Raw genomic sequence first — 12,195 nt, 5'->3', positions numbered from 1 at the left:
CAAGAAATGGCTGCAGCTCATCTTATCTTCTGTTGGCAAAGCTGTAGAACTTCAGTTCTAAACTGTTCACTGGGCCCAGAAATTTCCCAGGAGGAAGGCAGCCACAGGGTCCAGTAAGTCTCTTGAGAGTCCCAACGTGGGAATCTTGCAGGGAATTTATGTTTTGTTATTCTCAAAGGCGTACTGAAGTTGCTTTTTAGTGTGTTTCCTTGCTGTAATCTTTCCCAACCTCCATGGAGACACCTTTTTCATTATTTCTGTCCTAGTTATATAAAATGTAAATGGTTTTCTTCAGGACTGGGACTTCATACAGCTATTCTCTAGGATGTACCTATCTTTTAATGAAAAAGAAATATTCAGACGTGGTAAAAATGTGTCTTGGTGTTCCCTGCTTGACGTGAACTTTGTGTTGTTCAACTACATGTGGTAGGTTTGGATACACATAATGATCTTGCAGTAGTAACTAGGAGTGAAACAGATACAACCAAAATCTATGAATTTTTTTTAGTGTATTCTTCTATACTGATTGAGCTGAGGTGGGGTTTTCCCCTAGACCATGATGCCCTGCTAGAAGTGTCTAAGCAGGGATGTCATTTTAACCAAGAATCATATTCACTCGGAGTCTGCCCATGTGCAAACCACAGGCTTAGCTCTCTCCAGTGAAATGATAGCGTGTTAGGACTCTGGTTTCCAGTGTTTGGCATAAGCTATTTCGGAAACATCTGGGGAAGCTAAAAATCTTGGATTCCCTGTATCCTCCTTTTTAGCAGTCATCAACATCATTTGCATTAGAGGCAGTACTGCCACACTTCTTCCATACACATGCACATTTGAGAGTCATGTGCTGAAGTCTTTGAACAAATGTAGTGTTGGTATTATAGTCTAATGTCTGGGAAGTTAATTTGTAAAATAAGCTCACCAAACTTTCATCTTCACTATGATATTTTACTGTGCATTCAGTTTTCTAGAAACATTGGATGACATCCTTTTTACTTCACAACTTTTAGTCATCACTATGATCTTATATACTGTAGAGGCCATGTCTCTTGTTGCTCTTCTGTAAAACTTGAGGTCAAATCCTGCCTGTCTTCATTTGTTGAGTCATACTAACCATAGCTCACACCTTGCTGCTTTTGCCAATGACAAGGAGCTTTTGCCTTTTTTTCTTCAGTGGTGTCAATTTTCCGGAAAAGTAGAAAAGATTGCTGCCTCCTAAGTTATGCCGTTCAATTGGAATTTGATGCAAGTGTATAGAAACTGTTCATTTGGTTCCACAATTTTTAGTTCACGTATGTGTGTGGTATCAATTGTGTATATCTTTTTTTTTTGGGTGCATCCGCACCCAATTCCATAGTTAACAGCTGCTGTCAGGTAATGCTGATGCCTTATTTTGGAACATTCTTATCCACAGTGATGAGAGTTGATAATTAGTACTTTATAGGAATATGAAAATCTATTTAAAAAATAAAAATAAAAATCTGCAAATTCACAAACCGTTGCGGAGTTGTTGTTGTGTTGTGTAAAATATTGTTGTCCAAGTATTGTGTACCTGATCCACTTAAATTCAGATAGATGCTCTGTTACGTTCTCTTCCTTGTGAAGGGATGCAATTGATAGACTGCTTTGTCTGGAATTTGTGTGGGAATTTGATACCATTGAATGTTTTGAAAACAAACTTGGAAATACTGAGGAATGAAGCATGGTCTTTAAATAACTTCTGCTTAAAATCTGTGAACTGCATATGTTTTAAGCACACCTGCTGTTTTTGTGTCCAGCTTGCAATTATGTGACTATTGATCAACTGCCAAAAGAATGTTTGGAAGCATTGAAAGCTGTGTTTTTAACTGAGCTGCTTTAAAGAAAACATCTGAGTCACAATGAAAATTCTGTTTTCTGACCAAATTTTTTTTGTGATTTGCAGGGTTCATCGATGTCTCTCTCACGGTCCAACAGTCGGGAGCACCTGGGAGGTGGCAGTGAATCTGATAACTGGAGAGACCGTAATGGGCTTGGACCCACAGCTCATAATGAATTTGTCTCCTCAATTGGCAGTCCCAAACGGAAACAAAATAAATCAGGTTAATAATTTCTTAAGATCTAATTTTTTTTAAAAAATCATTTTGATATCAATGAATATTTATTTCAATATGTTTCCTGACATCACTAGGGTTTTAAATTACTGACACCAGTGAAGTAAACTTTTTTACAAATTGAAAAGTGAAAGCATATGCAAGATGGTTTAACATGATAAACAAATAATGGTCCAAAAGGAAAACCGTTAAGGAAATTTTTTAAATGCAAGACATTCTTGCTGAAAGCTCTTTGCTGTCTTGGAAGGAGTTTTTCAAGGTGTACTGAAAACAGACCTATATAAAAGTTTCTTTCTAGATTACTACTGTTCTGCTCTGTTATCGATGCAACAACAGTCCAGTGTTTATTGAGCTATTTCCTTACTGGTGGAGAAGTCATAATCTGTGCTGATATTGAATTTTAAAGCGTGATTCTCTTTATGGTGATAAAAGAAGACTGTCCATATGTTTGGCGTGGCTTAGCACATGATTTTAAACAATGGTTTCTGTGGATACAGGCTGTAAATTTTGTACTTAATTTTTAAATAATGTTTGAAACTTGCAAATTAAAATTTTGCTTCAGTTGAACTCTTTGAAACTTAATTCCATTTTTTTAGTAACTTAATATATGACTTTCTGAAAGAGCGAAAAATGTAGGTAGAGAATACTGGTCCATACTAACTAACTGCATTATGGGGAAATAACTATGGCTGGTTTTACTTTTTTTTTTATTGCATCTTTCTTATAAAGGTGAATAGAACCTAAATCCCAGATTAACTGCAAAGTACACAGATAGTAAAAGTTGGACATCCTAAGAAAGGATAGCTTCTATTAGAGAAGATATTCATGGTTGGTATACTTGTAATTATTCATTATTTTTAATAGCATGTTAGTTCAGTTGTGAGTGGCTGCATACCATATTCTAAGTACTCACAGAACAAAAGAGACTAAAAGTTTTCTCTTTGAAATCAAACCATTGATGTTTCCAAGTTAATTGGACAAAAATGGAAGCTCTAGGTTAATCAGCCTAAATAAGGATTAAAAATGTATTTACATATGCATTAGAAGAAAAGTAGAAACGTGAATACATTGGCAGTGGGGAAGGCTGTTCTGTAGCAGCTGTAGCTTTCCCAGAGAATGAAATGTGTGGAGGAGGGACAAAAGAAATAGCTATCAGTTGGCTGGACAAATGTATTTACCTTAATATGTAGGTGCCAGAGTACTAAAATATAAGTCTTCATTGACACAGTTGCATAGTAGTGTTGAATTTCTTCTTTGTTTTTAAGATAATGCTTCCAGACGGCACCAGTAAGAAGTATTTCTTAATACTCGGTTTTCAATAATGACCTCACATCATCTGCCCTGAGTGTGGGATCATGAGTTTCTGTTTGGGTATTTTTAGTGTTCTTACTCTAATAGTGAAGAAACTGAGGCACCACCTTTTACAGTCTAAAAAAATCAACGTAGTTATTGCTTCATTTGTCAGACTTAATGTTTACATTTTCAACATTGAACAGTTTACTGTGTTTTAAAACTCTTTTTCTAAAATGGAGCTGAGGTTGATAGAAATTCTTCACTCTGGAAACCCAATCCCAAATGCTTCCAACTAGTTTGTGCCCAGAAAATAAGAAATGTGTGATAGCCAGTTGTGAAAAATGGTGGTTTTCACATCCTATTGGCATTCTATAGTGGAGGCCATAACAGGAGTCTCTGGGGCAATCTTAATTTTACTCACGTGGGAAAGTATCCTTTACCTCCTGTAAGCCTCTTATGCACTCACTGTTATTCTGTAATGAGGGAGGGAGCACTCACAGTGACCCCATTTACACAAATGCCTGATGCACACCCTGGGAGCTATCCTTTTCTTACGCAGCATGAGGAAAAATAATTATGGACTATGTGATTGCATACTATCAGTATGCACACACAGAGGACAGGGATTGTGCTGCTAAATGGGTTTTCTTGGGTCTTTTAAGAACCTCACCCTGGAAACCTTTTTTTAAAGATACACCTTTTAGGAATGTAATTTAAAATTGTAATGGGAGACTATTTCCAGTTTTAGTCTTTAAAAAGACTACTGCATTTCTTTTTTGTCTCTATTGTACTAAAATAATAGCCAAATCGTGTGGCTGTTACGTAGTTCCTTTACCAGGGATTGCTCCAGTATGGTTTTCTCCCCATCCAGACCAAAAAGGTCTGGTTGCATTTGTGTGCAATGGTGCTTTCCAAAATACTCACTGGAGAAAAGAGGAGCAGAGGGCTTAAGAGGTGGAAAAGCAACAGGGTCTTGCAGCTCTTTCCCCTGTATGAGTTCCAGACTTGTATCCATGTGACAGTTCACATAATGTGATTTTATTGCTTAAAAGGTTTACCCAAGTATCTTTCTACAGAAAACAAACACCGGAACTTAATTAACAAGAAATTTGCTTTATGCTGTTCATTCTCTCAGACCACTGAGAGTCTTTTTTTTTGCTGAATAATAAAGATTTAAATATTTTGTTAATTTAATGATCTAATTGAATACATTGTTGATATGACAGAAAATTGTGCGCTTTTGTGATGTGATTAAAAAGTGTGCTTCTTCCCTTTCAGCTGAACACTATCTCAGTAGCAGTAATTACATGGACTGCATTTCCTCACTGACAGGAAGCAATGGCTGTAACCTGAACAGTTTATTTAAAGGATCTGATCTGCCTGAGCTGTTCAGCAAACTTGGTTTGGGCAAATACACAGACGTATTCCAACAGCAAGAGGTTAGTGTTCCTTTGAAAGACACCTTTGTGTTTGTAGCATGCTTTCCAGCAGTAGTTGTTCTGTGTGTTGACCAAAGCCATGAAGAACTCTCACTTTGTGACAGGATTTTCATGAGCTGTTCTTTCAAAGCTGTATCTCATGTCTTTCAATTTCCAAATAGGCAGCCTGGACATGAGTTTGCCTGCACCTTTGGTTTATACTTAACAAATAATTAAACTAGGTTTTGGGTGTGTCTTTTTCATTCAAGGAAGTTTAAACCTTGGCTCCTACTTGTAAACTAAGATGTTAACTAGAATTGAATAGCTTTTGGTCAGCTTCATATATAGGTTATGGAAATCCAGTCTGCATTCAGTACTAACGTCTTGTCTTGACCAATCCCGGGGTCACATATATTTATCCCTTGCCCTGTGTGCCAGTTGACTTCCTTTGATCCACTCCCAACAGGGAGACATGGTCAATCATCTGTGTGAGCTTTTCATCTCCACACCAGCTAATCTCAGTTCAGTCCAAGTGTAGTATTTCGTATCCATAGAATATTATACAGGTAGAGTGAACTTGGTTATCTGCAGATGGTTTATCTGGTGACAGATTCAACTGTGTCACAAAAAGTACAGTGAGTCCAGCTGCAAGACTTACTGGCTTAGAGTCCTGGGCTTGTCCTGAAAGCACCATAGCTGTATGTGAGAAGTTGTATGTGTCACGCATTGGAATTGGGTGTACTGGGGAGCAAAGCAGATGTCCGTGTGGTCAGTGTCTCATGTGGTACAGGGGAAGGACCACAGTTGGATTTGGCATCTTCTTGTGTTCCGGACCCATCTGTCTGCTTTTCATCTCTATCAGCAGTGAGGTCTGCACCAGTTGCTGGTCTTGGATTTGTACCTGCATGTTTTCTCCTAATAGACCACGCAGAGTGGTTTTTTGTACAGATTGCCATGTCATTAAGAATGGTGCATGTGTTCATGAAGAACAAATTCCAGGAGGACCTTCCGTTCATATTGCATGAGTTGCTCTGGCGTGTCAATATTTAGCTTCAGATTTGCTTCCACGAGAGGAGAACTGGACCCATCAGGGGCACCTTCAAGTGTGTACTACACTATTCCAAGGGCAGACATGAGGCAAACTTGTACCTTCTCGTGTACGCTAAGTCACTCATGTATATGCGCTCACAGAATCGTCCTGAGTCCACTGAAGTGTATTGCTGCTGTCTCAGCCTGGGGGCAGTTGGATCTGGTGTGTTTCCTGCCAGCATTTCGTGTCTCTCTCTAATCATGCTGCTGAAGTACTGTGGGGGAATTTTATTCCTGTGCAGTACTGCACAAAAGCCCTTAGGAACTGGCTGCATCTGAGCTAATGAACTCTTTTGGGATTGCAAAGCACTGGCAGATGTGGGACAGATGCCAGCATGGGTTAGCCTGCAGCCAGTCCTAAAGTACCAGGTCAGTCCTCAGTTTGAACTAATAAATCCAGCTGTGCCTCAGTTAATTCTGTGTACAGTTCCTCAGGTTTATTTCTTCTGTACTCCCCTGCATGTTTCATAATACCCGTATTATCCAGTCATTAATCCTTTCCTATTATTTTAGCCACTCCTCTAAAAAGGTGACACAGCTGTGTTGGTTTCCAGCACTAAAGATGGCTTTTGTTTGACAGGTGGGGTTTTGTTTTGGTTTTTCTTACCTCAGAAGTTGCCTATTAAGTGTGAGATGAACCATGTGCTTTGGCCAGAGTGAAAACTAAACAATTTTCCACTACATTTCTGTGAATTGTACTGGCAGCAAAAAACCCACAAACATACATCGTTGCACACACTTGGAGTTCTATGAAATACTCGTCAGTGCTTTAACTCAAATGTGTCACCAGCAGTTGAGCCATCATTCTCTGCTAACTAACTATAGTCTGAAACACCTCCTATATCTATAGACTTACATACCTGGCAGTTCCCAACTACATTGTAGCGATTGTGGTAAATACTCAAAATCTCAAGGGACATGAATAAGTAAGATTAATTGATCTTCTGTGCTATTCTACAACTGCTCACTTTTTAGTTTCTTTTCATCTGTCAGAAGTGCAGAGTAGCCAATTGAACAACTGTGTGAAGAAGCCATGGAAAGCAATGTTTGCTGTTGACATCCAAAGAATAGGTTGGCAGCGTAACCGTAAAATGCAGTAGGAAAGAAAATTCTGAAACTATTCTGAACCACATTTATGGCTTAATACTTTTGGGAGGAGATGTGTTTTGCATAATTTTTCTATTTCTTTTTACTCTAGATTGATCTGCAGACATTCCTTACTCTTACTGATCAAGATTTGAAAGAGTTAGGAATTACCACTTTTGGTGCAAGAAGAAAAATGCTGCTTGCAATCTCAGGTAAATAACACAGATTACCATTTGTTGATTTTAAGTATTGTTTGTATTATTCTCACTTGAGTTGTGTGCTTATAGTTGACAAAGTATCTTGAAAGACTGAAAAGTAGGAATCTAGTCCACAGAGGTCATATTGGCTTGCCTCTCTTCAGAAGGTGCTTAAAACCAGGGCTTATATAGAGTTTTTCACATTACTGAATAAGGTTTCAGTTGCATAGTCCTGTGTCCCCTTGTAAAGTTGGAGCTTGGTAGAAAGTTTGTTTCGCAGCAGATGGTGAACTTTGGTTTATACCCTAAAACTGTGGGTCCTAGAAGCTCTGGGATTACAGGTCCTGCAGAGTCTGAAGGGCACTACATACTGGCACACTGGTCAGAACTGGCATTTTCAAGCTTTTGGTTCCCTGTCCTCCACTTTATTGATCATTAGAGTAATCATCCTATTGGGGAAAACTGCCTGGTTTGGGGGGGACTTTGGGTTTTGTTTGGTTTTTTTGTTTGTGGGTTTTCTTTTGCCAAGGCCAGTTGTTTCTGCAACATGTAAAGGTTTGAAAAGAAACATGTAACTCTTACTTGGAATTTTTCCAACCCACTTGAATTAAAAGGTTGTCTTGTACCCTACATGCAGAAAGATGAAGGACAATCTAATTTTTTGCAATGTGTTGTAGTATATAACGCTTAACAGATTTTTTTCTAATTGTAATAAATAGCATGAGATTTCATATTACATATGAGTGCTCTGTTGTCACTGTCTAGGCAATGAATCTGTATCAGAGGAAGAGTTTTCTTCAGATCCTCATTGTAACACTAGATCATTTTTCTCCCAATTCTGTTTCTTGTACTGATGCTATTAGTGAATGTTTTTTTATTAATTTAAAATGGCGGCATAGGATAAAAATGTGATTTACTTAGTTCAATAGGGGTCGTGAAAATCTATGTAGTCTTTCAGTGACTTGTATCTACATGGAGCTTGTTTACAAGAATAGAAAAGTGGGGAAAGGAAAAACATGTTGGATGAGCAATTGCTAATACAAACTTAGGGTGCATGTTTGAATGGGAAGCGAGCACCTGTTTTTTCAAAAGCCCTTATTAAAGTATTGTTTCAGTGTTGTGTTTAAAATAAAGAATTGTGCATTGAGAAATGATCAAGATGCTAATAAGCTTTTCTGTCATCTCAGTTTATGTTGCATGGTTGTGCTGCAGCCATATATTCTGTGTGCTTGTACCTTCAGGAAGATTGCAGCCTTTGAGTATCGTAAAGTGTTTCAGCTATGTCAATTTGATCTAAATCACTATTGCAAAATATTATCTGCTCTGCACTGTATCAGTGCCAAATAAAACTGCACCGAATAGTTGCCTGCATCCCAAGCAGCCTCTGAGACTTAACCTGGCACTCTTACTATCCTGTTGAACTGTTAAATTGAACAGGTACCTCACAGACTTTTTCAGTTCATACTGTTCTGTCTAAAATATTTTGTTTGCTTAAATAGAAGGTTTGCTTTTGGTTTAGATCAAAATATTCAAATTAGTTTCTGATGAGACATTTTTGTGTGTGTGTGTGTGACCTTTATAGAACTGAATAAAAACCGAAGAAAGCTCTTTGACCCATCAAACATACGTGCCTCATTCCTGGAAGGTGGAGCTAGTGGAAGACTGCCGCGTCAGTATCATTCGGACATTGCTAGTGTCAGTGGCCGCTGGTAGCAGTCAGTTGTGGCTCAAAATGTCAGCTGTGTAAAGATGGACATGGCAATCCTGTGGACAGCCTTCACTGCACACCACCCTCTGCACTTTGGGAGTTTGGGTGTCAAGGACCAAAGCGTTTTGTCTGCACAACACTGTGCCAAAAAAACAGAGAAAACACATTTTGTCTGTTGTCTTTCAAAACACCAAATGTGGGTTGTGTTTTACTTGTGTAGATTGGACAGAATTTGCAATAATAATAATATAGGGTTCTTTGTTTAGTATTTTATTACCTATAACTATAATGTATGCACTGAATTTTTACTTTGTTGAATGAAGGAAGAATGAAGAGCTGGGATGCCAGAGAGCATAGATTTTTGGTTTTATCAAGATGGATTTTTCTGGTACTGCTTAAAATAATTATTGAGGTCTTTCTGCACTTTACATGTTCTGATTTCTTGTCCTGTGGAAATTTATTTCTCTCTTTCATTTCCATATCAGTTTTTATATTGGCACTAATCAAATTTTTTTCAGGTGTTCCTGCATTAAGTCACATCTCACTATAATGGTACTAGAAACTGGTTCTTTTGCGGATCTTTTTCTATCTCCCCAGTAGTTATCTGAAGAGATTGTTCCAAAATCAAGCCACTTGGTAGTGGACCAGTCCTATTACGCTCTTACGAAGCAGTCTAATGCTGCTTTTAACAATACTCACTCACTGTAACAGATGCAATGAAAGACCAAAATGGACCTTGCAATATTAACCCTTTGCAGTCATCATATTTAACTGCTGCCTGTTATGCTAAAACTGTTTTTAATGGTTGTCTCAAAGCAAAGGGCTATTTTTAGTACCCTGCCACTAAAGGACACTTATTTATATCAGACTTTTATTTTTAGATCCTGTACACCTGCAATACGTAACGGATTAAACTGATCTACTGCAGATTTATGGTAGAGAATGAAAGGCATTCATCAAACTAGAGCTCTGGGCTGTCAGTTTGATTAAGCAGACAACTAATCTAATTTGACAAGACAGCACTGTTGCCATTTAATAAATGACGCATATTACTTACATGACTATGCATGCAGCAATTAAGTGACCTACATAAAATAGGTGTAATAGCATCTGTTTCGTTCAATCTAGATTTGTAATTGTCAGCTGCAGAAGTGATTAAAACTCTGGAGATGAACTATTTCTGAAACAAGTTATGTTCAACAGAAAGAGTCCATATTGTAAGTGGCTAGAGCTAACTATTGCATTCGTATACTGTGAAAGTCCAATTAATTTGGCAATATCGTTTCTCTGTCTTTACAGATGTCTTGCTTTGGGTTTATGAAGGGTTCTGATATAATGAAGGAATTCATAAAGTGCCTCTTTCTGCAATGCAATATGAAGTTTCCAAGCATTAATTTGTTGAAAAACATTCCCATAAGTAATATTGTGAATTACCTCTACTGTAATGTATTATTTATGTTCAGTGTACAAGCCTTTTGAGATGGACATAAACCACTGTCAAGTGCTCTTAACAGAAGGCATTAGAATAACATTTACAGTAGTTGGTTTTTATGCAAAAATGGGTGAGAAATAGTTTTGACACTTTCCATGGATAATTCTTTATTTTAAGGTGAAAATACAAAGTGATGTATAGAGAAATTTGCACACACAAAGGGAATTTAAAGAAACTGTTACTTGAGGGCATAGATGATCAAGCAATAATATAAAGTCTTGTTGCGGTTAGCAAAAAACAACTGCTCAGTACTCGTTTCAGCCATATCTACTTAATGGTGTATAGCTGGGTGACTTCCTCCATAGATCCAGTAGCAGTTAGCTTCCTCTGGTTTTAAAATTGTACTACAGTCCTGAGTGGATAAAACTGCACCTTGTGTGCACGCAGCTGGTCACGTCAAAGTTACTGTGCTCAAATGCCAAAAGTCAATAGCCACATATCAGAGATATTTGTGTGTATGTGTTACACGAGCAAGAGAAACTTCATGGAAACCCTCGTGGAAGCCACAACTTCTAATTCTAAAAGTATTTACACTTGTGCTTACTTCTAAGCATGTAGATAGTTCCATTCACATGAACTACTTATGTGCTTACAGATGAGCTGTCATTTAAGTGTTTGCATTTGCAAGACCAGTGTTTGCAAATTAACTTGTATTCAGTCATGTTAATTTTATAAAATATTTTAAATGAAATATTCAGCAACACTTTGTACAGAATTTTCTGCAACCCCTTCTTGCTTTTTTTGCCTAAACTTAAAAGCATCAAAAAACCTTTACACTCTTAGATTTTTAGTCTTTTGTAAGTACATACTATGTATCTAGACAGTACTATACTCAGAAACTGATTTTATTACAGTATTAAGTTGATGTGGTCTCTTGCTGAGCAGTGCTTATATCATCTACACCAAAGTGAAGAATTTCCCATTAACAACATTATTTTTCAATAGGGCTTCACACAAAAAAGAACACACTGGAAGAAAAAAATTTCTCACTTATTTTGATTCCACAAAGGGAATATGACAGTACAGTGTACCGTATTGTTAGTGTTATATTATGCACAAATATTTGACTTGCTACATAAAAATGTTAGTTTTAAATCTGTGCCTTAATAGTGACCAGTTATCTGTAAATATAGAGCAGATACAGATTGTATTTTTGTGGGTTGTGTCCTTTTAGTGATTTTTTTTTTTTTAAATAAAAGATGAAATTAAACATTAAAAGTGGGAATTTCCAAAACTAATCAGTATTGCATAAAATAAATTTATATAACTCCCTTGTATTGGTTAATGAAGTATTTTTTATATAGACCCGGTTCCAGGGATGCTTGCTTGTTAATAAAATATAAAAAGCAGTATTTGACATAATTGCAACATGTTTATTTCACATGCTAATGCTCTGTCTGGTTTACTGTTCTTTTTATATCACATACAGTATGCTTGTTGGGCTTCTAAATGAGAATGCTTTTCTGAGATACCTCTTCTTAAAAATTAATATGAAAGGGGTTAAATTATCTCAGGTTCAGTTCATAGCAGGTTTAAATGGTTTGGCTTACATGAGTTTCATTCTTTCTCTGGTCTTCCATTTTAATGACTGTACATGTTTTGGTCTGGTTAGCAGGACATTGTATGTGTTCTTCCATGATGGTCATTATACTATCACTTCCAGTGTAGAAGTGGAAAAAAAACCAATAGGGATTCTTTATTTGTTATGCTGGCCACGCGACGAGTCAGAGTCTAGCAAGAGGCATAGCTTTCACACTGAGGTAATAGGTACCTAATGTTACATCAGTCTTGTCTGTCTGCTTGACATGTAGTGGTACAAGTT

General features: G+C 37.3%; 1 protein-coding gene across 5 annotated transcripts in view; it reads left to right on the top strand.

Annotated features, from left to right (window-relative positions):
• BICC1 (BicC family RNA binding protein 1) overlaps nucleotides 1-11,735 on the top strand; it is a 115,085-nt gene extending 103,350 nt beyond the window's left edge. For 4 of the 5 annotated variants that reach the window (XM_074830410.1, XM_074830409.1, XM_074830406.1 and 1 more), the window contains 4 exons: nucleotides 1,922-2,078; nucleotides 4,662-4,822; nucleotides 7,089-7,188; nucleotides 8,756-11,735. In XM_074830410.1, coding sequence (XP_074686511.1) covers nucleotides 1,922-2,078; nucleotides 4,662-4,822; nucleotides 7,089-7,188; nucleotides 8,756-8,886 — 549 coding nt within the window. In that variant the 3' untranslated portion in view covers nucleotides 8,887-11,735. The remainder of the gene's footprint in view (nucleotides 1-1,921; nucleotides 2,079-4,661; nucleotides 4,823-7,088; nucleotides 7,189-8,755) is intronic. The other variant, XM_074830408.1, reaches the window with a different exon arrangement.
• Nucleotides 11,736-12,195: the final 460 nt, after the last annotated feature.

This window comes from Strix aluco, chromosome 7, assembly GCF_031877795.1.
Source record: "Strix aluco isolate bStrAlu1 chromosome 7, bStrAlu1.hap1, whole genome shotgun sequence".
Taxonomy (NCBI): domain Eukaryota; kingdom Metazoa; phylum Chordata; class Aves; order Strigiformes; family Strigidae; genus Strix; species Strix aluco.
Note: the sequence above shows the minus strand (reverse complement) of the source record. Positions and strands in the feature narration are given on the sequence as shown.